At 42.8% G+C, this 26,513-nt stretch overlaps 1 protein-coding gene and 1 long non-coding RNA gene across 2 annotated transcripts in view; one reads left to right on the plus strand and one right to left on the minus strand.

Moving 5' to 3' along the window:
• Nucleotides 1–23,692, plus strand: part of zeb1b (zinc finger E-box binding homeobox 1b) — a 157,064-nt gene extending 133,372 nt beyond the window's left edge. The window contains exons 3-8 of the mRNA XM_030123712.1: nucleotides 7,657–7,818; nucleotides 9,270–9,472; nucleotides 10,629–10,734; nucleotides 11,213–12,951; nucleotides 15,752–15,923; nucleotides 22,244–23,692. Coding sequence (XP_029979572.1) covers nucleotides 7,657–7,818; nucleotides 9,270–9,472; nucleotides 10,629–10,734; nucleotides 11,213–12,951; nucleotides 15,752–15,923; nucleotides 22,244–22,953 — 3,092 coding nt within the window. The 3' untranslated portion in view covers nucleotides 22,954–23,692. The remainder of the gene's footprint in view (nucleotides 1–7,656; nucleotides 7,819–9,269; nucleotides 9,473–10,628; nucleotides 10,735–11,212; nucleotides 12,952–15,751; nucleotides 15,924–22,243) is intronic.
• Nucleotides 5,803–26,513, minus strand: part of LOC115411530 (uncharacterized) — a 20,975-nt gene continuing 264 nt past the window's right edge. Inside the window, exons 1-3 of the long non-coding RNA XR_003934228.1 lie at nucleotides 26,413–26,513; nucleotides 5,898–5,902; nucleotides 5,803–5,813 (exon numbers count right to left, since the gene is read on the minus strand). The exon at nucleotides 26,413–26,513 is cut by the window's right edge and continues 264 nt beyond it. This is a non-coding gene — a long non-coding RNA (uncharacterized LOC115411530). The remainder of the gene's footprint in view (nucleotides 5,814–5,897; nucleotides 5,903–26,412) is intronic.

Raw genomic sequence — 26,513 nt, forward strand, 5'->3', positions numbered from 1 at the left:
ACATCAGATTATTATTTTTGTGCATTCTCAATAAAAACAAACAAACATTGGCCTCTTTCAGACTGTAAAAAGTGCTTTTAGGGTGATTGAATTATCCATTATTTAACAAAACTGTGTTATCAATTTAAAAAAACTACATGTATGACCTGCAGTATCACAATAGTACTGTTGTAGTAAACAAACAACTGGACAAAATACCCATGTGAATATAGAAATAAGAGTAAAATACCCATGTGAATATAGAAATAAAAGAGTATGTGAATATAGCAATAAGAGAGTAAAATATCCATGTAAATATAGAAATAAGAGTATGTGAATATAGAAATAAGAGCTGGAAAAACTATAACAAAAATGAACCTCCACCATATCTGCATTTGAATAAATGTATAAAAATATCAATACAGTACTTTTTTTATCTTGATACAGTATTGTGAAATGAAATATCATGATTTATTGTGATACTGATAATATTTTCTTACACCCTGGCCTTCACTCATGTGTGCTCGTATACCCCCACCCCACCCCCCTGGCTTCATCTCATACATCAAGCACCATCTCCGCTGTGGCTGAGGATGGGACTGATGAAACACGGTGAAAGCCACATTCTGGCGCTCTCTAAACAAGCCCCCCCCATCCCTCCCCCTGTAGGTTTCTCTCCTGAGCACACACATGCCTGGTGCAGCCTTGAAAGGTGACCACCACCCACTAATCTGCCCCTCAGTGGAACTGGGCTTCAGATTAAAGCCTGGACACCGTTCCCCCTGGGGGGCGGAGCTGCGCTGCTAAACCAAAGGCTGGTTTGTCAGTGCTGCATGTGCTGTTACTTTTTCTGCTTGTACACCCTCTTGTGTCTTGCTGTTTCTCTTGTTCTGAATCATTCCTCCTGATTATATGGTATCATGGGCCCCCTGCTCGCTGTCATTACTCATTCCCTCTTAAATGAACGTGTGTTGGTGCAGTAAACTAAGAACGAGCTCTGCTGACGAACGCCCTCAGAGGAAAAGATAGAATGAGTGTTGAACTGGGAGGACGTCTCCTTTATACACTGTAAAAAAACAAAACAAAACAAAACGGTAGTATTCTGGCAGCATGGGTGCTGAAAAAAATACAGTTAAATAACAGAAAACAACCATTTCATAAAAATATGGTAATTTTCCATAATTAAAATACAGTTTTTGCCCTAACTTTACATGAGATTTTGCATATTTTTTTGACTTTTTAATGTTAAATAAAGAATATTTTCATGTATTAAAAAAATCAAATTACCTATAAATATCTCTATATAAATAATTTTCAATGAGACTCAGTTGTCCACTCCACTGATAAAAACTGTATTTGGACAGTTTATCAGTGCTTATACATGTTATACATTCACAAAAATACATTTATTCAACATTTTTGTTGTGAAACCTCCTGTAATTACACAAGATATTTGTCAATTAACAAACAAGTCTGGCTAAACTTACAGAACAAATACTTCTTTTACAGTCACAGTTTATTTTTGTCATCTCATTGATATTTTCCTGTATCTTAAAAAAGCAGGAAAAATTTGTAAAATAAACAGTGAAAATTCTGTTAAATTGCAGATTTTTTTTTACAGTGTGGCAGGGTGTTGGTGCCGTAAACTAAGAACGAGCTCCGCTGACGAACGCCCTGAGAGGAAAAGGTAGAAGGAGTGTTGAACTGGGAGGACGTCTCCTTTATATTCAATGATCTGCAGAGCATGATTAAATCCCAGAGAATAGGCAGGGTGGATCTGGACGGCTTTGATATTGTGAGGCTGCATAGGCTGCACTTAATGACAGCAAAGTCTGGGTGGAACTGCCTGGAAATATGAGCGGAGGACTTCAGAAGATGAAGTGTGAGTGAGCTGAACAGCCTCTTGGACTGGAGTGCACTGTTGGAGGAATGAAGGTGCACAGCTCAGCAAGGTTATTATCGTTAACGAAAACTAACTAAATGACGAAAACTAGAATTGTAAAAACATTTTTGTTAACTGAAATAAATAAAAACTATAATTAAAAGAAAAAAACATAACTAACTGAAACTATATTGTGAGCTTACAAAGTAACTAAAATGGATAAAAATTAAGGATAAAATTCCTTTCGTTTTCATTTTTGTCAATGTTGGATTGATACGAAATTGATTTATTTCACTCCATCAGTTTTAGCTGGTGGCACCGTACGGTACTTCATGGTCTGTCACTTGGTTTAGAGTCGGAAACATGGAGACTAAAGCAGCAGAGTCCTGTCTGGGATTTATGGGAGTATGACGGTGAAGAAGAGAAAAGATATGAAAAAACTAAAACTAAACTAAAACTAAGCATTTAGACAAAAACAAAAACTAATAAAAACTAGGAAACCTGCTCTAAAAATGAATTAAAACTAACTGAATTAGCGAAAAAAAAAGTCAAAACTAAATGAAACTAAACTAGAATGAAAAATCCAAAACTATTAGAACCTTGCAGCTCAGTTCATCTGACTGAACGACTTTTCTTACTACTTTTTTTTTCCAACCTTTGTTTATTTGGAGTTTTATAGAAACTGGGCAATACAAATACTGTATCATATGTGACATCAACTGAAAATAAATTGTTGCACAATTTCCTTTTTTTTTCTATATATGCAAACAAACACAAGAACAAGAACAAGTACACCAACCTTTTCCATTAACAAAAACAAACAACAACAAAAAACAAACAAAAACAAAAAGCCCCCCCCCCAAAAAAAAACTAAACAAACAAAAAAAGGTCTTAAAAGATCCACATTTAGAATATTGATGCGTTATATGTCACACAAGGTGCATTACTGAATAGAAAAAACAAAGAAGAGGACCAGGTGGAAAAATTAGCATAAAGGTCAATCTGGAGCAAAGGGGAAATTAGTTTTCCTGACTAGTTGAAACAAAGGATTCCAGATTTGTGAAAATTTATCGGCGGAGGCATAAAGTGTCGTTCTAATTTTTTTTCAATTTGAGAAAATACAGGACGTCTGTGAGCCGGTGAATAAAGGAAGGGGGCTGAGGTGATTTCAATTTCAGGACAGTTACCCTTCTCGCAAGAATGGTCATAAATGCAAGAGAATTACTTTGAGAGGTGGAGAGGGAAGGTGTCCTGACAAAAATCCCAAATAGGGCACTCAAGGGGAGTGGATTAATTTTCCTACCAGTTACATTAGAGATGATGGTAAAAACTTGGGTCCAAAAGTCAACCAGCTGTGGACCGAACCAGAATGTGTGAATAAGATTACATCTGTCACATTCTGGAGATTTGTTATTATACGTTTTAGATAGACGAGATTTTGTAGAGTAGACGCGATGGACGAGTCTTTTCTTTCTGCTGCTCTGACATAATGATGATAGATTAAGTTCCTCTGAGTCGGTCCCAGATCCATGTGGATCAGCTGTGGACCGGCTGGAACGCCGACATTCCTGTGTGCTTTATGTCATGATGTTCTGTCCAAACTGAGACACCCTTCTGCACCGGAAAGGAAGGAAGGATCTCCTGAGGGCCGGAGGACGGTCCAGATGAGACAGGACTGTTTGATAGGACGAAGCCAACAATAAGCAAACCCCTCCCAGCGTGGAAGCACCTCCAGCTGACACTGCTGATGGCAGATAACAGAACATCTTCACTGGGTTTGGTGTAAATCAGGGCTGTCAAACATGCGTCCCGCCAAAAGGTTCCAATCCGGCCCCTGGGATGAATTTGAATTCCACAGTCAAGGCTGTAGAACTCATTTTAGTTCAGGTTCCACATACAGACCAGTATGATCTACAGTCAAATAACAAGTGTTCAGAGAACGCTAACCTCCGCCAAGCCCCCCGAACAGTGTGCATGTGTGGATCGACTATTCCTGTTTAAATTCAACAGTTTCCAGGTTGTTCCATACAGCAGAAACAGTTGAAGCTTGGTACCAGTCATGTGTCTGTTAAATTATATTCAATTCACATCAATATTTGTTGAGTTCTAATTTTAAATGTGTGGGAAATGGGATTTTCAGTGTTAAATGTAAATGTCCACAGAGTCCACATTCCACAGTGGATGTGGACAATTTAGTTCCAGATACAAGATATTGTTCTAAGCTACAGGTGGATCCAAATGGAGGCTAATCGGAGATGTTTTGAATTTTTTAATGAATTTTGGAAAATTGCTCAGTGATGACAGACAGGAAAATTGTAGATGTTGTGACCTTGCTGTGACCTTGAACTTTGGCCTACTGGGACCAAACTTGAATGGGTTGGTCCCAGGGCCTAGGCCTATCTGTGGGGAAGATTTGAGAAAGATGGGTGGAAGAGTTTTCCCCTAAAGCTGCTAACAAACAAACAAACAAACAAACAAACAAACACACAAAGTGATCACAATACCTCCTGGTGGAGGTAATAATAACAGCAGAATAACCGACAAAAAAGAATGACTCCAGATTTTGTTCTCAGTTTGATGTGAAAAAAATATTACATTATGCTGATTAACTTCAAATGTTTTTTTTTATTTTAGTGCAAAAAATAACATTAAATTATGAAAATATTTACATTTATAAACTCTCCTGTAACAATAAAATGTGAATAACCTGAACAAATATGAACAACCTGAAATGGGTAAAGAAAATTCAGTCCAGTTTGAACTCTTTTCTTCCTGTTCCTCAGTGTTTAGTGTCTTTGTAGATCTGAATGCACATGGACAAATGAGAAGTGGAGGCAGAATATTGTTAAAATTGCACTACATTTTCTTAAGAAATTTCAGTTTTTTCAAGTTATTCACGTATTTTTTTGTTCGGATAGTTTATAAAAGTAAGTATTTTCATAATTTCATGGGTTTCTTGCACTAAAACAAAGACAAAAACGTGCAGTCGTCATTATTTGTAGGTTCTTCTGTTCTTATTTCACTGGTTCGGTCCACTGCAGATCAAATCTGGTTGAATGTGGGACCTGAAAGAACATGAGTTGGAGAGCCCTGCTGTAAATCCTTATCTCTGTCCAAGATGGAGGACGCGATAGAATCTACGAACGGGCCCGGACGCACGGCGGCAGGAAGCAGTGAGGGCAAAGGTCAGCTGGGGACAGGAAATGCATCATGGGATATCACGTTGCAGAGATGTGGGCAGAGAAGGATGAGAATAGAGAACAGAGTGGGTGGGTGGTCCTGTGAGTTTGTGTTCAGATGGAGTTTGGTCAAAAACACACACACACACACACACACACACACAGACTTTCGTTCCTCTTTAGTTCTTCGGCTCCAACCTCCCAGGGCTGCGTTCCGTCGGGTGTTTTGAGCGGATGTTCCTCTTGTGCAGCGGTGCGTTCACATCCCTGCGTCAGCACAAAAATGGCCTGTGCGATGTTTCACGTCAGGGGAAGCGCCTGATAACGTGGCTCTGAACCTTCAGGCCTTCAGTCTGTGCTCCACACAGAGTCCAGAGACGAACACACAGACACATACGAGGACTGAAGACAACAGAACAGTCTGGAATACCTGTGGACCACAGACCCCCAGCTGTGAACGCACTTCACATACACACTGAACCCACACACGCCGAGCCTGGAGGTGTGTGAGAACAGTGCCTTTGAGCAAGGGATGGGAGATGAACACAGGCACATCAGCAGAAAATAAAATATAAGATAGAGCAGAAAATAAAATATGATATAGAGCAGAAAATAAAATATAATAGAGTAGAAATTAAATATAATATGGAGCAGAAAATAAAATAAAAATAAAGAGCAGAAAATAAAATATAATATAGAGCAGAAAATAAAATATAAATAAAATATGAATACAAGGACGACAGATGGAAACAGTCCAGTTCTAAACTCAAATCCTCAGATTGTATTTTTCTACTTGTGGTTCTTTTGACAGAACCTTCACCTGTGGTTGATGATCTGACCCAGTTCAGATGGAGAACCCACCCTGTATCCTGTGTTGGTTCCACAGGTTCCACCTCTGTGTTCAACCTGTGGAACCAACACACTCATGTGTGGGTTCTATTTGACCTTTGGTTTGAACCGTCCCCCGTCCCCCCCCCGTGTTCCGTCCGCTGTGGGACAACAAGTCCACACTCCCACGTCCTCAGCACCTGCTGTCCGCTGGACGTAGACATCCACCAGGGGACGGTTACAGGGCCCTGCGGTCGTAACCATAGCAACACCTGACACACATGCTTTTATTGGTTCACGGCTTCTTCATTAAGGTGCACCACAGGAAGTCCATGTGAGCGTAGGGGTGGTCCACCTGGTCCAGGTCTGAGGGGAGCACAGCTGGACCCAGGACTGACCCAGCAGCAGCTTTAGTGGATCCAGTAAACACCGGCACCGTGGTCCAAACTGAGCCGGACCCATGTGGTTATTAGGTCCAGTCACACACCAGCGTGCACACACATGCTCACACAGGAGGGATATGTACACAATATACACAATATACACAATATACACAATACACAATATACACAAAATGCACAATATACACAATATACACAATACGACACAATACACAATATACACAAAATACACAATATACACAATACGACACAATACACAATATACACAAAATGCACAATATACACAATATACACAATACGACACAATACACAATATACACAAAATACACAATATACACAATACGACACAATACACAATATACACAAAATGCACAATATACACAATATACACAATACGACACAATACACAATATACACAAAATACACAATATACACAATACACAATATACACAATATACACAATACACAATATACACAAAATACACAATATACACAATACTATACAATATACACAATATACACAATACTACACAATATACACAATACACAATATACACAATACAACACAATATACACAATATACAATACTACACAATTTACACAATACACAATATACAGACTGTACAGGTTCTGTCAGTGGAACATTTAGAGATCTATTGGATAAATTAACTAAACCAACATATATGTGGAAGAACACACCATCATATATATATATATATATATATATATATATATATATATATATATATATATATATATATATATATATATATACTGTATGTATATGTGTATATATAAAATATGAACTAAACCAATGCTGTGGTCATTAGTTTAACAATTAATCTGATTCAAATATGGAACATTTCACACATTGAATGTCTGCGTCAGATCATTTCTAAAACATTAATAAACCAGTGTATATTAGTGCTGGTTATTGGAGCAGGACTCAGGCCGACGCCCACATGCTGCCTGTCACGTACAGGGACATGAAGGCCAGTCCGAGGCCGAACCCCTTCAGAGGTGATGATGTGTATGTGTATCTACTGCAACACATCAGGTCCAGATTCATCAGGTAATAATGAGTGTCGGACATAAGTATGTTACCTAAGGTGGTGAATAGAGGCCGCTCATTGAGCCGCTACAAAGAGCAGCGTGCTCAGAGCGCAGCCTGGGCACCCTTTGATGCTAATTAGTTTTCTCGTCCTATTGTGAGGCCGAGCATTCAGGATGTTTGTTTTCTGTGCTGCTGAACATGTCATTACCCAGGCCTGGGCTTCAGTTACTCCAACGCTCACCGTCACACGATTGGATAATCACATTTCATATCCGAAGGCTGAGGTTTCATGGACGCTCAATAACAGCTGTGTGTCCGTCCGTCTGCTCTCAGTGAAGGAAGACTGTGTGTCCGACGCCGAGGACGATGGCAGCACAGACGCCCTGGTGGAGGAGATGCTCCAGCAAGGAGACACGGCCGTCATCTACCCAGAAGCCCCAGAGGACGAGCTGCAGCGGCTGGGCACGCCTGACGCCAGCGTCCACGACGAGAACGGTACGGGACGCCACCCATACCCACAGGACACACCCACGGGACACACCCATATGACACCCACAGGACACACCCACAGGACACACCCATATGACACCCACAGGACACACCCACAGGACACACCCACAGACACCCACAGGACACCCACAGGACACACCCACAGGACACACCCACAGAACACCCATATGACACCCACAGGACACACCCACATGACACCCACAGGACACACCCACATGACACCCACAGGACACCCATGGGTCAGGTTATTACGTGCACGTGTGGACATACAGTACATATGAGTGAACACATGAACCTGTTTCAGTTTGAAACAGATTCTGAACAAATATTCAACAGACACCAAACATTTCTACCTCATATATAAATGTTCTGTATGTTTATTAGTAGTACTGCACACTTTAGTTTGTAACCCACACATGAGTGTGTCCTCCCCAGAGCCCACAGTACTGGGCTCTCTCACACTATTCCAGCAGCAGTAATTACACCCCCCCTCCTACACCCCCGCCCCCAGGGACGGCTCTACCTGTGCCCCCTCACCTCAGGTGTTAACTCCACCCCATTAACGCCACTCTCCAACATCATTACACACACCACTATTTGTTAAGTGCAGCACACAAGAGCTTTTATGGCTCTGGGGCTTTTGGCTTTTACCTGCTACCATTGGGGGGGTGGGTGGGGGGGGGCACAGCAGCACCTGAGTAAATTTGTACCAGCTGTGAGTCACAGAGCGATACCTGGGTGATAATGTGTGTGTGTTCCATCCTGAGGCCCTCACCTGTGTGCACTGGAGCCCAATACATCACCTGTTAATGCACTAATGCTTCACCTGTGTGGGAGACAGACCGCTGAAACACAGACCACTGAAACACAGACCGCTGAAGCACAGACCGCTGAAACACAGACCACTGAAACTGAAACACAGACCACTGAAACACAGACCACTGAAACACAGACCGCTGAAGCACAGACCGCTGAAGCACAGACCGCTGAAACACAGACCGCTGAAACTGAAACACAGACCGCTGAAACACAGACCACTGAAACACAGACCGCTGAAGCACAGACCGCTGAAACACAGACCGCTGAAACTGAAACACAGACCACTGAAGCACAGACCGCTGAAACACAGACCGCTGAAACTGAAACACAGACCACTGAAACACAGACCGCTGAAACACAGACCGCTGAAGCACAGACCGCTGAAACACAGACCGCTGAAACTGAAACACAGACCACAGGGAACCTTTACCTGCAGTCAGGACTCAGGGGTTAAAGGCTGCTCTGTGTACAGGAGGGTGTTTCTACTGTTGACCAATCAGCTGTAGTCTGTGTGGTTACCTGGGGGGTGTTTACCTGTGGGGGAGGGTCTGTCACCGCCCCCCCCCCCACACACACACACACACACACCTCCTCCTCATGTGTGTTCTCCATCACAGGAACTCCAGACTCGTTCTCTCAGCTGCTCACCTGTCCCTACTGTTCTCGGGGGTACAAACGGTACAGTTCCCTCAAAGAACACATCAAGTACCGCCACGAGAAGACCGAGGACACCTTCAGCTGCTCCGAGTGCAGCTACACCTTCGCATACCGTGCTCAACTGGACAGACATATGACGGCCCACAAGGCTGGGCGGGACCAGGTACAGCACACCCACCGTCCACCCACCGCAGCACTACAACATAGAATAGAAAAGAATAGAAAAGAATAGAATAGTTGTAGTTTATCATCAGGGCTAAAGCCTTATGTTTCATTTCGGATCCGTTTATAGCTCAGTGTGTTCTATATACAGTATTAATGTTCTACTGGTATCAGAGTCCTTCTATCTATCTATCTATCTATCTATCTATCTATCTATCTATCTATCTATCTATCTATCTATCTATCTATCTATCTATCTATCTATCTATCTATCTATCTATCTATCTATCTATCTATCTATCTATCTATCTGTCTGTCTGTCTATATCTATCTATCTATCTATCTATCTATCTATCTATCTATCTATCTATCTATCTATCTATATATATATATATATATATATATATATATATATATATATATATATATATATATATATGCAGGGTGGGGAAGCAAAATGTACAATGAACATTTAGTTGTTTTTTCTCAGCAGACACTACGTCAGTTGTTTTGAACCCAAACATATACTGATGTCATAATCATACCTAACACTATTATCCATACCTTTTCAGAAACTTTTGCCTATATGAGTAATCAGGAAAGCAAACGTCAAAGAGTGTGTGATTTGCTGAATGCACTCGTCACACCAAAGGAGATTTCAAAAATAGTTGGAGTGTCCATAAAGACTGTTTATAATGGAAAGAAGAGAATGACTATGAGCAAAACTATTACCAGAAAGTCTGGAAGATACTATTAAAGAAGAATGGGAGAAGTTGTCACCCCAATATTTGAGGAACACTTGTGCAAGTTTCAGAAAGCGTGTGAAGGCAGTTATTGAGAAAGAAGGAGGACACATAGAATAAAAACATTTTCTATTATGTAAATTTTCTTGTGGCAAATAAATTCTCATGACTTTCAATAAACTAATTGGTCATACACTGTCTTTCAATATATAATGTAGTATCAGAATCATTTTACAGTCCACTAACCCTCTGGAGCCATGACCACTGTAGTACAGCTCACTTCCAAACATGATAAATCAACATGAACTTTTGCCCTAGATTGATTAATGACATTGTGACATGAATTAGTAGCAGTTCAAAGGTTGTGTTTTCATTGTGTGTTTCACTGAATGACCCTTCTACCTCCTCTGACAGAGACACATCACACAGTCGGCAGGCAATCGCAAATTCAAGTGCACTGAATGTGGCAAAGCATTTAAATACAAGCACCATCTGAAGGAGCACCTACGCATCCACAGCGGTGAGTGAGTGGACGCCTCAGGTCCACAGGTCCTCATGTTTTCATGTTCTCATGTTCCCATGTCCTCGTGATGCTGCTCAGTGTGAGTGTTAGCAGTTTGGACTGTCCTCCACTGAACTCATGTGTATGTTATGTATGTTTCAGTCTCCACTGAACTTGTATGTATGTTACATATGTTTCATTCAGCTGTGTGTAGGTGTTCATCTGCTGTCATGCTTCAGTCCATTGTGTGCTCTTCCTTAATGTGCTATCATTGGGTTTCTTTTGGGACAGTAATTAGACAGGGGCGTTTCCCACCGGTGCCATTACATCAGCCTTTAAGCATCATTGAAATGCATTAGAGCTGTTTCCTGCCTTACTGCTCATGCTGTAGTTTGCTCATTTAGGTTCATTTACTAATGGAAATCTCTTGCTCTGCCCCCCCCCCCCCCCCCCCTTTTCTGCCCCCCCCTGCTCTACACATTGTGGTTTCATACAGGTGAGAAACCATATGAATGCTCCAACTGCAAAAAGCGCTTTTCCCACTCAGGCTCGTACAGCTCCCACATCAGCAGTAAGAAGTGCATCAGCGTCATCTCAGTGAATGGCAGGCCTCGCATAGGGAACCCCAAAACCCAGGCCCAGGGGCCGTCGCCGGTCCTGCCCTCATCACCGTCAGTCCTCCGTACTCAGATCAGGGAGAAGCTGGAACACAGTAAGCCCCTACAGGAGCAGCTGCCCCTCAACCAGATCAAAACCGAGCCGGTGGACTACGAGTACAAGCCTACAGTGATGACATCTCCGGGCTTGGCCGGAATGAACGGGGGGGTTTTCAACGGAGGCGCTGCCGCTCCACTGCAGGGCACAGTCCAGGCCGTGGTCCTGCCCACAGTGGGGCTAGTGTCTCCCATCAGCATCAACCTGGCAGACCTGCAGAACGCTCTCAAAGTGGCAGTGGATGGTAACGTCATTCGACAGGTGCTGGAAAGCAAAGGCCAGGGGCAGATGAACTCGGGGTTAACCACTGGAACGCTCCACCCACCGCAGCAGCAACTCATCTCAGCCATTAGTCTGCCTATTGTGGGTCAGGATGGAAATGCAAAAATAATAATAAACTACAGTTTGGACCCTAACCAGGGCCAGCTGACAGCTCAAAACCTGAAGAAAGAACCAATGTCCCCGGGTCAGACGACCACTGAGACCTTCAAGTCACAGAAACTTCCAGAGGATCTGACTATCAGAGGAACCAGGGCCAATGAGACTAAAGAAGAAGAGGGAAAGACCACTAAAACTTGCCTCCTGTGTGATAACTGTCCCGGTGGCCTGGAAGCACTCCACGCCCTCAAACACTGCAAGAAGGATGGTCTCAGGCTGAACGGAGGAGGTCTGGATAAGTCTGATTCTGCTGTTGCTGCCCTGCTGTCAGAGGCAGGACTGGTCAACCAGCCCAAGAACCTCCTGTCCCTGCTCAAGGCCTACTTTGCCTTAAATGCAGAGCCCACCAAGGATGAGCTAGCTAAGATCTCCGACTCTGTCAGCCTGCCGATCCACGTGGTCAAAAAGTGGTTTGATAAAATGCAGGAGGGTCAGATATCACTGGGTGCTCCGACACCTCCGTCTGAGGAAGACGACGCTTGTGAAGCTAACAGTGTGGTGTCTCTGGTCCCAGGAAAGGACATGACCACTATGAGTCCTTCAGTGAGTCAGGACAGCCCTACAGAAGCCACCCCAGCAGAGGTCAACGGCGCCCACAGCTCGCCGGCCTCCCCCTCACCACTAAACCTGACAGCTGGGGGTCCCATCCCAGCCCCGTCCCCCCAGAGCACTGAGGGACCCCTTGACCTGTCATTGCCAAAGTGCACCAGAGATGAAGCGGAGAGGGTGGTAAGTAAGGCTTATATTAACCCCTCCGCTGCCTCTGGCTCAACCAATCAGGATGAACCCCTGAACCTAACTTGCACAAAGAAAGAGGCCTCGCCACTCTCAGCCATGGGCACCAGCCCCGTCGCACTGTACGCCAGCCAGACAAGTGCCAACCCCATCAACATTGTGACCACTCAACTTCCCACTCTAGTGGCAATCGCCGACCAGAACCGCATGCAGTGCCTGCGGGCCCTGACCACCACCAACAAACGGACTATCCTGATCCCCCAGCTGGCCTATTCCTACACCACTACAGCTAACAGCCCTGCGGGGACCCAGACGCAGGACATGACCATTCAACTCAACGGAGTGAAGGTGGGTATCACTGACTACTGCCCTAAAAGGTGCGGGAGACTTTCGTGAGCAATTTTTCATCAAATCTGTCAAACCTCAGTCATATCGTCAGTATCATGAATCTGTAAGTCTGTCTGTGATTACTCACCTGAATCTCTTGCATTACAGTGAACAGTTTTGACGTGTCATCCACCATAAACTGACCATATGTTTACAAACACAGCCAGGAGGTAACTTGGGCATCTTTGGAATTTTGTCACGACGTGCATTGTGGGAAACACCGGTTTGCTGTCTGGCAGCGGCAGCTGGAACAGACACGAGGCAGAAACGGTAGGAGCTTCCTTCCCTCTATGCATATTCCACCAGCTGTTTCTGCGTTTCAGCCGTTTCCGCGCGTGTTTTTTTTCATCCATATAATATCATATGGTCGCACTGCCACTGCTGCTGTCAGACAGCAGTGCAAGCCTTCGCTTCCCACAATGCACATCGCAACAAAATTCCGAAGATGCCCAAGTGACCTCTCGGCTCTGTTTGTAAACATATGGTCTGTTTATGGTGGTTCGCACTTCAAAACTGTTCACCGGAGAGAGATTCAGGTGAGTAATCACAGAAAGACTTACAGATTCGTGATACTGAGGATATGACTGAGGTTGGACAGATCTGATGAAAAATTGCTCACAAAAGTCTCCCGCACCTTTAACCAGACTCTTTTCTATTATGGCTTGGTGGTCGTGCCTGAGGTAGAAAAAGTTCTTCTTTCGAAAGTTAAAGAATCAGGAAAACTGTTTCCACAGTGGCACCGACCATGACCCGCTTATGTACGAGGCCAGAGCAAGATTATGGTCACCATCGAGATTACAACTAATGCAGTGAAACGATTCAGTATTGATGCATAATTGAAGCAGCTGTGTTTTTCTAGAGGAGATAAACTTGTGTTGTTGGACTGAGGCATGACATCAAACACACGGTTAGCTAGCTGGCTAGCTACCAACTAAATTTTCACGTTAATCTGACAAAATAGCAGTGGCTTTATGTTGGTAGGAAGTGACTACATTAGAACTTTGGTTCACAGGTTGAGTCGTTTGTGTGAAAGCGCTTAAGCAAATCAAGCACGACTGCATTAGACTAACCTGTATTCTGTGATGTAAAGAAGAGAACAGCTGAGTTCAACTGAAAAACCACTGTCTGATTATATGCATTTGAACACATATGGATAGTTGTAGATTGGGCCTTTTTGTTTTTCTCTCCAGACCATTATCCTGCTTACCTTAGCATAGTGCTACTCCTGCACTTCTCCAATATGAACAAGTGTTCAGAGAACGCAAACCTCCGCCAAGCACCCCGAGCGGTGTGCATGTGTGGATTGACTATTTCTTTTTAAACTATGGATGTGCAAAACAAATTTCATAATGATATTTCACAAATTGCATTTTTTATGATTTTTTGAAAATGGTGCATAGCGTAATGGAAGAGAAACGGAGCGGAAGGATATTTCATACAAAGTTGAAGCTTGGTACCAGTCATGTGTATGTCAAATTATATTAAATTCTAATCAATATTTGTTGAGTTCTAATGAAACATGTGTGGTAAATGGGATTTTCAATGTTAAATTGAAATGTTCACAGAGTCCACATTCCACAGTGGATGTGGACAGTTTTGTGCCAGATACAAGATATTGTTCTAAGCTACGGGTGGATCAGATTGGAGGCTAATCGGAGTCGTTTTGAATTTTTTTTATGAATTTTGGAAAATTGCTCAATGATGAGAGATAGGAAAATTGTAGGTTTTGTGACCTTGCTGTGACCTTGAACTTTGGCCTACTTGGCCCAAAATTTACTGGGTTGGTCCCAGGGCCTAGGCCTATCTGTGGGTAAAATTTGGTAAAGGTGGTTGTAATAGTTTTCCTGTAAAGTTGCTAGCAAACAAACAAACAAACACACAAACAAACACACAAAGCAAAGTGATCACAATACTTCCTGGCGGAGGTAAACATTAGATTTCGCATTAGGCCTGTTCCAAATATGCCAAAAAACCCTTAAAATGAGAACAACAGAAGGATGTAGAGTGGAATCAAATTGGCTTTTGTCTTCAAGGAGTCATCAGTCAAAACACCGGTCCAAATCATTACTTCTTATTGTTCAAAAAGTACAAGAACATGACACAGAGTTTAAATCAGACCAAATCCAATCAATAAGTCATATATAGAAATGTCAGAATGCAGCTCTTTGTAAAACTGATCGTCCTTAATAGTTCTTCATTGTGCAGACACCTAATGGGCTCCTAATGATGGATGTGGATCTGGGGTGGGGGTGGGGTGGGGGGTGACTGATCATCCTGGGCTGTCACCCAGAAAACATGAGGCTGCACTTTAGCGCAGAGCTCCTATCGATCTGCTGGAGTTGCTCTAAACGCCGCTCCTCTGCCTGCCCCGCTGATGGATTGTTGTTGGATTATACTTTGGTGTTAAGTGTTTGGCATCGCCCTGCCTTGTAAAACAGAGCCCATGAATATATGTGCTCCTTCATAATAACTTGCATCCTGTTTGGCTGTGTCAGTGGAGGGGGTTTACCCGCCCCAGGACAGGGCAAACCTGGAGGTGGTCTCAGACCTGAGCAGTATTGTTATGTGTCAGGCCAAGAGTCGACTCAGCCGCAAAGTGAAAATTCAGTGATTTTTAAATTCCACCGCTGCCTCCAGACAGAGCAGTGAGTGGAATCTGAGCCATCCTTTCCACTGAAAACACCGCTGTGGTCTGACTCATGGACTGTTTGTTCTCCACTCCAATGGTAAGAATACGTCTATGATGTGTCATATTGATCAGGAGGAGAAACTAGAGGACGGCGTGTCCACTCTGGAGGAGCAGAATGACTCTGACTCCGCCCCCCCGAGGAAGAAGATGAAGAAGACGGAGAGTGGCATGTACGCCTGCGACCTGTGCGACAAGATCTTCCAGAAGAGCAGCTCTCTGCTCCGACATAAATACGAACACACAGGTAAATAAATACAAACATACAGGTAAATAAATACCAACACACAGGTAAATAAATACAAACATACAAGTAAATAAATACAAACACACAGGTAAATAAATACAAACATACAGGTAAATAAATACCAACACACAGGTAAATAAATACAAACATACAAGTAAATAAATACAAACACACAGGTAAATAAATACAAACACACAGGTAAATAAATACAAACACACAGGTAAATAAATACAAACACAGGTAAATAAATACCAACACACAGGTAAATAAATACCAACACACAAGTAAATAAATACAAACACACAGGTAAATAAATACAAACACACAGGTAAAGAAAAACAAACACACAGGGAAATAAATACAAACACACAGGGAAATAAATACAAACACACAGGGAAATAAATACAAACACACAGGGAAATAAATACAAACATACAGGTAAATAAATACAAACACACAGGTAAATAAATACCAACACACAAGTAAATAAATACAAACACACAGGTAAATAAATACAAACACAGGTAAATAAATACAAACACACAGGTAAATAAATACCAACACAGGTAAATAAATACAAACATACAGGTAAATAAATACAAACACACAGGTAAATAAATACCAACACACAAGTAAATAAATACAAACACACAGGTAAATAAATACAAACACACAGGGAAATAAATACAAACACACAGGGAAATAAATACAAACACACAGGTAAATGAATTCAAACACACAGGTAAATAAATACAAACACACAAGTAAATAAATACAAACACACAGGGAAATAAATACAAACACACAGGTAAATAAATACAAACACACAGGGAAATAAATACAAACACACAGGTAAATAAATACAAACTCACAGGTAAATAAATACAAACACACAGGTATGTCCCCACGTGTCCCAGAGTCTCCACCTGGACAGGTTGGACCGGACCGGACCGGACCAGACCGGTCCATCTGTCCCTCACTGTTGGATCCTGGGAAACATGAGTGGGAGTCGGAGGAGGCGTGTCCTTCCAGTATTGACCCTTTGCACATTACGTTATGCTCTGTTCGCACCGCTAATGAGCTCCATGACGGACGGCAGAAGTGCTGGACTGCACACTGGACGGCAAACCGGCTAATATAGAATTTGAACTGAACGTTGTCGTTTTTGTTCGTTTTTAACCCTGCTTTAAACGTCCAGTGGTCCCACACAACGGTTCCATCCATGGTTTCAGCTGGTTCCAGACAGAGCCTGGATCTGATGGACCTGATATTACAGATAGAACAGGCTCTGTTTGTGTCCACAGCATTAGCATTAGCTCCACCAAATGCTAGCTAGGTGGTAGACCGGGTTAACTCCTATGAGCCACTCTGTTCCAGTGGCTGTCATCAGTACCTTCAGTATTAGCTCTGTTGTTCTAGTGTCTGCCTTTGGACCAGCTCCACTGTGTTCTATGTCCTACTGTTGTTGTCCTGATGCTGTTCCATATGTTCTAGTGGTGGAACTGTACATATGACTGTGTGTAGATAGTAGAAACTTCAACAACAGAGCTAATACTGTAGGATACTGATGACACACACTAACATTATTACACAATGTTAGTTCATTACAGCTGCTTTTGGTTCCAGTCTATTTGAGTTTGGATGGCATGATGGAGGAAACATGTTCAAAACATACACAGCTAGCTAGCTAACGTTAGCTGTATCTGTCCTTTACCATTATGAGATCCATTCCTCTGCCGTGAGCGCAGTACAGCGACTGGGTAATCTAACCTGAGACTAAAAACTGGGATCATCTAGACTTTAGTCTGCTTTTAGATCTGCACCTGTGTGTGGGGACACTGCATTTAGAACAGAATGGGACAGATCGTGTGCTTTAAACTCCGGTAGACTGGAGGATTTTGATAGATCTGTAAACACATCAGGAAGGAGAAGGTATGGGTCGGCAGCTAGCCCTGCTATCACTAGCTTCTCCAAATAGCGTTCATTGTGCCGTCCAGTAAGGTGAGTCACTTCACAGGACAACTCCAAAACTTTATTTTCAGTGCTGTAGACAGAATCTGTCAGTCATTCATTTGTTTGTTGTGTTGCTTTTGCCGTCCACCATGAAACTGCAGCCCGAGTCACATGATATCTGTGACGTTGGTGCAAAGGGTCAGTACAGGGTGGACATCTCTGTTCCAGCAGGAGGGGGCGTGTCCTTTCAGTGTACAGGGTGGACACCTCCGTTCCAGCAGGAGGGGGCGTGTCCTTTCAGTGTACAGGGTGGACACCTCCGTTCCAGCAGGAGGGGGCGTGTCCTTTCAGTGTACAGGGTGGACATCTCTGTTCCAGCAGGAGGGGGCGTGTCCTTTCAGTGTACAGGGTGGACACCTCCGTTCCAGCAGGAGGGGGCGTGTCCTTTCAGTGTACAGGGTGGACATCTCTGTTCCAGCAGGAGGGGGCGTGTCCTTTCAGTGTACAGGGTGGACACCTCCGTTCCAGCAGGAGGGGGCGTGTCCTTTCAGTGTACAGGGTGGACACCTCCGTTCCAGCAGGTCTTACTCAACAAACACGCAGAGCTCTGAGGAGTTCTTTCCACCTCCCCCCCCCCCACCTCCTCCCCACCTCCTCCCCACCTCTGCTGCCAGCTTCTCATGTGAAGCAGCGAGTGTTGCAACAGTGGAGCTCTGGTAGTGATTTGGATGGTTTAGAGATGATGTTTCTGTGGCCCAGCGCCGCTCAAAGCTCGCAGAGGCGTTTTCCTTTTGTTTCTTTATGACTCTGATACCTGGCTTCCAAGCACACTGCTCCGATCCAAATGACCTCATCCTAGGTGAAACTGGCTGCTCCCTCTGTGGATACAGTTTCCTTGAAGGTTTTCAGGCGCAGTTGTTGATTTAGTTGAATTGTGTAATGTTGTGCCTGGATACACCAGAGGTGGTAAAAGTATGCACTGTCTTCACTCCAGCACAAGAACACATTCAGCATTCACAGGGTTTTACTGTCATGTGTTCACCATAGAAACAGGTTTATCCCATAGAACCAACAGAATGAACAACCAAGAATTAAACTGGGAAACTCAAACAAACACAACATTTCATAAAGGTACACAAAAGAGGAGGAGCATAAAATATAAACTACTAGTACTGAGTACATATAAATATATTTACATACATGTGCAACAGATATATTGTATTGTTTGTGTGTGTAGTTTGTGTACAGTTTGTGTGTATATTTCTAACTGGTGTGTGTGTGTGGTTTATGTATAGTTTGTGTGTGCTAACTGGTGTGTGTGTTGTATGTCGTTTGTGTGTGCTAACTGTTGTGTGTATTGTATGTATTTTGTGTATGTGCTAACTGTTGTGTGTAGTTTGTGTGTAGTTTGTGTGTATGTGCTAACTGAAGTGTGTGTTGTGTGTATTTTGTGTGTACGTGCTAACTGTCGTGTGTGTTGTGTGTATTTAGTGTGTATGTGCTAACTGCGGTGTGTGTTGTGTGTGTTGTGTGTATTTAGTGTGTATGTGCTAACTGTTGTGTGTAGTTTGTGTGTATTTAGTGTGTACGTGCTAACTGTAGTGTGTGTTGTGTGTATTTAGTGTGTACGTGCTAACTGTTGTGTGTAGTTTGTGTGTATTTAGTGTGTACGTGCTAACTGTTGTGTGTGTTGTGTGTATTTAGTGTGTACGTGCTAACTGTTGTGTGTGTTGTGTGTATTTTGTGTACGTGCTAACTGTTGTGTGTGTTGTGTGTATTTTGTGTGTACGTGCTAACTGTGGTGTGTGTTGTGTGTATTTAGTGTGTACGTGCTAACTGTTGTGTGTAGTTTGTGTGTATTTAGTGTGTACGTGCTAACTGTTGTGTGTGTTGTGTGTATTTTGTGTATGTGCTAACTGTTGTGTGTGTTGTGTGTATTTTGTGTGCACGTGCTAACTGTTGTGTGTAGTTTGTGTGTATTTAGTGTGTACGTGCTAACTGTTGTGTGTGTTGTGTGTATTTTGTGTACGTGCTAACTGTGGTGTGTGTTGTGTGTATTTTGTGTATGTGCTAACTGTTGTGTGTGTTGTGTGTATTTTGTGTACGTGCTAACTGTGGTGTGTGTTGTGTGTATTTAGTGTGTACGTGCTAACTGTTGTGTGTGTTGTGTGTATTTTGTGTGCACGTGCTAACTGTTGTGTGTAGTTTGTGTGTATTTAGTGTGTACGTGCTAACTGTTGTGTGTGTTGTGTGTATTTTGTGTGCACGTGCTAACTGTTGTGTGTAGTTTGTGTGTATTTAGTGTGTACGTGCTAACTGTTGTGTGTGTTGTGTGTATTTTGTGTACGTGCTAACTGTGGTGTGTGTTGTGTGTATTTTGTGTGTACGTGCTAACTGTTGTGTGTGTTGTGTGTATTTAGTGTGTACGTGCTAACTGTGGTGTGTGTTGTGTGTATTTTGTGTACGTGCTAACTGTGGTGTGTGTTGTGTGTATTTTGTGTACGTGCTAACTGTGGTGTGTGTTGTGTGTATTTTGTGTACGTGCTAACTGTGGTGTGTGTTGTGTGTATTTTGTGTACGTTGCTAACTGTGGTGTGTGTTGTGTGTATTTTGTGTACGTGCTAACTGTTGTGTGTGTTGTGTGTATTTTGTGTACGTGCTAACTGTGGTGTGTGTTGTGTGTATTTAGTGTGTACGTGCTAACTGTTGTGTGTGTTGTGTGTATTTTGTGTGCACGTGCTAACTGTTGTGTGTAGTTTGTGTGTATTTAGTGTGTACGTGCTAACTGTTGTGTGTGTTGTGTGTATTTTGTGTACGTGCTAACTGTGGTGTGTGTTGTGTGTATTTTGTGTACGTGCTAACTGTGGTGTGTGTTGTGTGTATTTTGTGTACGTGCTAACTGTGGTGTGTGTTGTGTGTATTTTGTGTACGTGCTAACTGTGGTGTGTGTTGTGTGTATTTAGTGTGTACGTGCTAACTGTGGTGTGTGTTGTGTGTATTTTGTGTACGTGCTAACTGTTGTGTGTGTTGTGTGTATTTTGTGTATGTGCTAACTGTTGTGTGTGTTGTGTGTATTTTGTGTGTACGTGCTAACTGTGGTGTGTGTTGTGTGTATTTAGTGTGTACGTGCTAACTGTTGTGTGTAGTTTGTGTGTATTTAGTGTGTACGTGCTAACTGTTGTGTGTGTTGTGTGTATTTTGTGTATGTGCTAACTGTTGTGTGTGTTGTGTGTATTTTGTGTGCACGTGCTAACTGTTGTGTGTAGTTTGTGTGTATTTAGTGTGTACGTGCTAACTGTTGTGTGTGTTGTGTGTATTTTGTGTACGTGCTAACTGTGGTGTGTGTTGTGTGTATTTTGTGTATGTGCTAACTGTTGTGTGTGTTGTGTGTATTTTGTGTACGTGCTAACTGTGGTGTGTGTTGTGTGTATTTTGTGTACGTGCTAACTGTGGTGTGTGTGTGTTGTGTGTATTTTGTGTACGTGCTAACTGTGGTGTGTGTTGTGTGTATTTTGTGTACGTGCTAACTGTGGTGTGTGTTGTGTGTATTTTGTGTACGTGCTAACTGTTGTGTGTGTTGTGTGTATTTTGTGTATGTGCTAACTGTGGTGTGTGTTGTGTGTATTTAGTGTGTACGTGCTAACTGTTGTGTGTGTTGTGTGTATTTTGTGTACGTGCTAACTGTGGTGTGTGTTGTGTGTATTTAGTGTGTACGTGCTAACTGTTGTGTGTGTTGTGTGTATTTTGTGTGCACGTGCTAACTGTTGTGTGTAGTTTGTGTGTATTTAGTGTGTACGTGCTAACTGTGGTGTGTGTTGTGTGTATTTTGTGTACGTGCTAACTGTGGTGTGTGTTGTGTGTATTTTGTGTACGTGCTAACTGTGGTGTGTGTTGTGTGTATTTTGTGTACGTGCTAACTGTGGTGTGTGTTGTGTGTATTTTGTGTACGTGCTAACTGTGGTGTGTGTTGTGTGTATTTTGTGTGCACGTGCTAACTGTTGTGTGTAGTTTGTGTGTATTTAGTGTGTACGTGCTAACTGTGGTGTGTGTTGTGTGTATTTTGTGTACGTGCTAACTGTGGTGTGTGCTGTGTGTATTTTGTGTACGTGCTAACTGTGGTGTGTGTTGTGTGTATTTTGTGTACGTGCTAACTGTGGTGTGTGTTGTGTGTATTTTGTGTACGTGCTAACTGTGGTGTGTGTTGTGTGTATTTTGTGTACGTGCTAACTGTGGTGTGTGTTGTGTGTATTTTGTGTACGTGCTAACTGTGGTGTGTGCTGTGTGTATTTTGTGTACGTGCTAACTGTGGTGTGTGTTGTGTGTATTTTGTGTACGTGCTAACTGTGGTGTGTGTTGTGTCCCCACAGGGAAGCGTCCTCATGAATGCGGCATCTGCACCAAAGCCTTCAAACACAAACACCACTTGATCGAACACATGCGTCTGCACTCGGGGGAGAAACCGTACCAGTGCGACAAGTGCGGGAAACGCTTCTCCCACTCAGGCTCCTACTCGCAGCACATGAACCACCGCTACTCCTACTGCAAGAAGGAGACGCAGAGCCAAGGAGAAGGAGGAGGAGGAGCGGGAGGAGGAGCCGAGAGCCCTGAGGAGGCGGAGCTGGAGGCCCTGAACCAGGTCCAGCAGGGACTCCTGGTCCCCTTCCAGCTGGACTCTGACGAGAGGGGCAGCAGCACCAGAGAGGATGAGGAGAGCGAGGAAGAGGAGGAGGAGGAGGAGGAGGAAGAGGAGGAGGGTGCCGTGGACATGGATGACATCCAAGTGGTGCAGATAGGAGATGAAGGTGGAGATGAAGAGGAGGAGGAGGTAGAACGAGAAGGGATGGAGGAGATGAGGGAGGAAGAAGAGGAGGAGGAGGCAGACACCAGGCAGGAGGAGGAGCAGGAGGAGGAGCAGGGGCAGGAGGAGGAGGAGGAGGAGGTCAGGAGGAGCATTAAGGAAACGGAGGAAGAGGAGGGGGTCGACACAGAGGAGGGAGGAGGAGAACCAAACAGGAACAGTGTCTGTGAAGACGAGGAGCAGACGGCGAAGGACGGAGGAGGAGGAGACAGAGACTGAAGGAGCAGCCGGGCCTGGGGCGAGCTCTCCTCCAATCACATTCATCCTCTGGTCCAGCCACGCCCACAGAGGAAGAACCCCAGGAGCCCTCCAGGTGTCTGCTTCAGTTCACTACTGTGTAGAAATCCAGGTGTGCCTGAAAAATACTAGTGACTTTTCCACAGGAGAACCCTTTCTCAGTGTTAGAAAGAAAAAACATTTGTAAAGAAAAAAAGATGAAGACGAACAGAAATTTTAACAAAACGAAGGAAATGCATTATACAGACTTTGGAAGCTAGAGCCGACACGTTTTAGATAATGTTTTATTACTAAAACACCTTGGGTCATTTGTTTTTATCAGTGTTACTAATTTTATCACTCATATTTTAACCTTTAAAGCTGTACAGTTGGGAGATATTTCTATACCTTTTTATTGCCAATGAACAAAAAAAAGTCAGTATTTTATTAAGTTGGAAGGAAAATAAGAACAATTGTGTGCACTACAGTGGCTTGGTTTACCTATTGAACAGTTGAGTTGTGTCGTCTGCCCTTCAGTATTAGCGCACTAGCAGCACCACGCTAGCACACGTTAGCATTCCACTTCTGCTGTTTGGGATCGGAGCCTTAAGAAGAAAAAAAAAAGATACAGTTCCTTTTTCATTTACAGTCCAGTGCTTCACATCATCAGAGTGAGCAGAAAGGGGGTGTCGAAAACTGTATTAACCTTCCAGCCCCCCACCCCACCCCCCCACTCCGAGCCTTATGCAAAAAAAAAAAAAAAAAAAAGTCCAATCCAAAATGAGAACACATGCATATCAGAAGTGCCATGGAAGCTGCAGTGGGAGCGGAGCAGCGCTGATCAGGTCTGACCGGGTCCCACATACACCAGGAAACCGGAATACTGTGGACTACTGTGGCTCGTCCCCACCTAAGGGGTGGGGGGGTGGGGGGCAGGGTTGAGCCTGAAGCCCGGTCATGTATCTTAGATCTAACAGGAGATGCTTTTGTTCTACTCCAGGGCTGTCAAACTCATTTTAGTTCAGTTCCACATTCAGCCTAATCTGATCTAAAGTGGGCCGGACCAGTCAAATAATATAAATAATAGGATAAGAACTGATAAATAATGTCAACTCCAAAGGTTTGTCTATGTTTTTGACTGAAAAAAAAAAAAGTTAAATTCCGTAATGAAACTGTTTACATCTACGAACTGTACTTGAACATAGCATGTACAAATATGAACAACCTGAAAATTCTTCACAAAAATTAAGTGCAATGTTAACAATATTAGGCCTTAGTTTATCATTTATACATGTTCATTCTAGCGTACAGATACACAAAACATTTAGGAACAGGCAGAATATTGTTAAAATTCCACATACTTCTCTTAAGAGATTTCAGGTTATTCACATTATTGTGAAAGGCTAGTCTGTAAATGTCAACATTTTTTTTTTTTTGTACACTAAAACAAAGAGGAAAATGTATGGTTTTCATTAGTTATAGGTACAGTGGCCCACAGGTGCAACAGCCCAAAAAGATATCCACTAGCCCAAAAAATTATCCACTATGAGAAAAAAACAAGTGTTCAGAGAACGCAAACCTCCACCAAGCACCCCGAACGGTGTGCATGTGTGGATCGGCTATTTCTGTTTAAATTAAATTAGTTTTAAATTAGTTAGCATTTGAATGTAAGAGAAAATGAATTGTGACCCCCCGCAAATTCCCTGTGTAACTGCTTCCGTAAGTTTTGTTGAAAAGCAAAAACCAGAACTTATGTCATAGAACGTGTCTATGGATGTGCAAAACAAATTTCATAATGATATTTCACGAATTGCATTTTTTATGATTTTTGAAAATGGTGCATAAAAAATAACAAAAGTCAACAGAGCATAACGGAAGAGAAATGAAGCGGAACGATATTTCGTACAAAGTTGAAGCTTGGTACCAGTCATGTGTCTGTCAAATTATATTAAAGTCCAATCAATATTTGTTGAGTTCTAATGAAAAATGTGCGATAAATGGGATTTTCAATGTTAAATGTAAATGTCCACAGAGTCCACATTCCACAGTGGATGTGGACAATTTTGAGCCAGATACAAGAGATTGTTCTAAGCTACAGGTGGATCAGATTGGAGGCTAATCGGAGTCGTTTTGAATTTTTAATGAATTTTGGAAAATGCTCAATGATGACAGATGGAAAATTGTAGATGTTGTGACCTTGCTGTGACCTTGAACTTTGGCCTACTTGGCCCAAAATGTAATGGGTTGGTCCCAGGGCCTAGGCCTATCTGTGGGGAAGATTTGGGAAAGATGGGTGGTAGAGTTTTCCCGTAAAGTTGCTAACAAACAAACAAACACACAAAGCAAAGTGATCACAATACCTCCTGGTGGAGGTAAAAACATCATTCAACTTTTCAATTAAGGGGGCGCTGTTTACCCAAAAGGTCTCTTGCTTTAAAATTAAGGCCACCACAAAAAATAAAAGCGTAGGCTGAAAATTTTTAAGGTCTTCAGTAAATGTGGCTAATGCTAAGGGTAAACAGTACCCCCTTAATTGAAAAGGTGGATGATGTTTTATTTTTCTTATAGTGGATAATTTTTTGGGCTGTTCTCTTTTTTTTCTTATAGTGTATAATTTTTTGGGCTGTTCTCTTTTTTTTTCTTATAGTGGATAATTTTTTGGGCTGTTGCACCTCTGGGCCACTGCATACAGGCTATTATGATAGTATTTTACTGGTCTGACCTAAAATGATTTGAACATCCTTAACTCTTAAGATGTTCAGTGTGATTTCTGCATTTCACAAATTCATCCCAGGGGCCAGATCGGACCCTTTGGTGGGCCAGATCGGACCCTTTGGTGGGCCAGATCGGACCCTTTGGTGGGCCAGATCAGACCCTTTGGTGGGCCGGTTTTGGCCCCCGGGCTCCATGTTTGACCCCTGTGTTCTACTGGATGGACGCAGACGTCACATGCACATGTTTCATTCGTCTGTCCTTTACCTTTACAGAGCTCATCCAGTGCACTCGTGTTAACACCATCAGATGCTCACATGTGTCTTCAGGTGAAAAAACATGTGACAGGTTTGAACCCCAGGAGTTTCATTCAACAGTGTTTGGACCGTCAGTATTAATTTGTGTCTGTTTTTTTTGTTTGTTTTTTTGTTTTTTTCATGTGGTTTCTGTTTGTGTACTGTATGTTTTCAGCGATGGCAGTATTATCCCCCAGCCCCGATCACGTGGGTCTGTCTGTTTAGTCCTAGAGAACTTTTATATTTATGTGTCTTATTTTTTATATTTCTTTATGGTTATTTATTACACTATGTAGTGTACAATATTGTAGTTTGTATTAATACGATAATATATTTTAGTATGAAAAAAAGATTCAAAGGCAAATAACTACAAGCCTGGAAACACGAGACTCCGGCGTACTGAAGTTTTTCAAACAGATGAAAGGAGGTGTTTTTTTTTCAGCTTCGGTGGCACCTGAACGCCTGAACATTGGACCCAGTGACCTGTGTGCATCCATTCTTCTGTCGTTTCCTTTCCTTTTGCCCTCTAATATGAAGCTACTGAACTTTGAAAAC

The sequence above is a fragment of the Sphaeramia orbicularis genome, chromosome 20 (genome assembly GCF_902148855.1).
Source record: "Sphaeramia orbicularis chromosome 20, fSphaOr1.1, whole genome shotgun sequence".
Taxonomy (NCBI): domain Eukaryota; kingdom Metazoa; phylum Chordata; class Actinopteri; order Kurtiformes; family Apogonidae; genus Sphaeramia; species Sphaeramia orbicularis.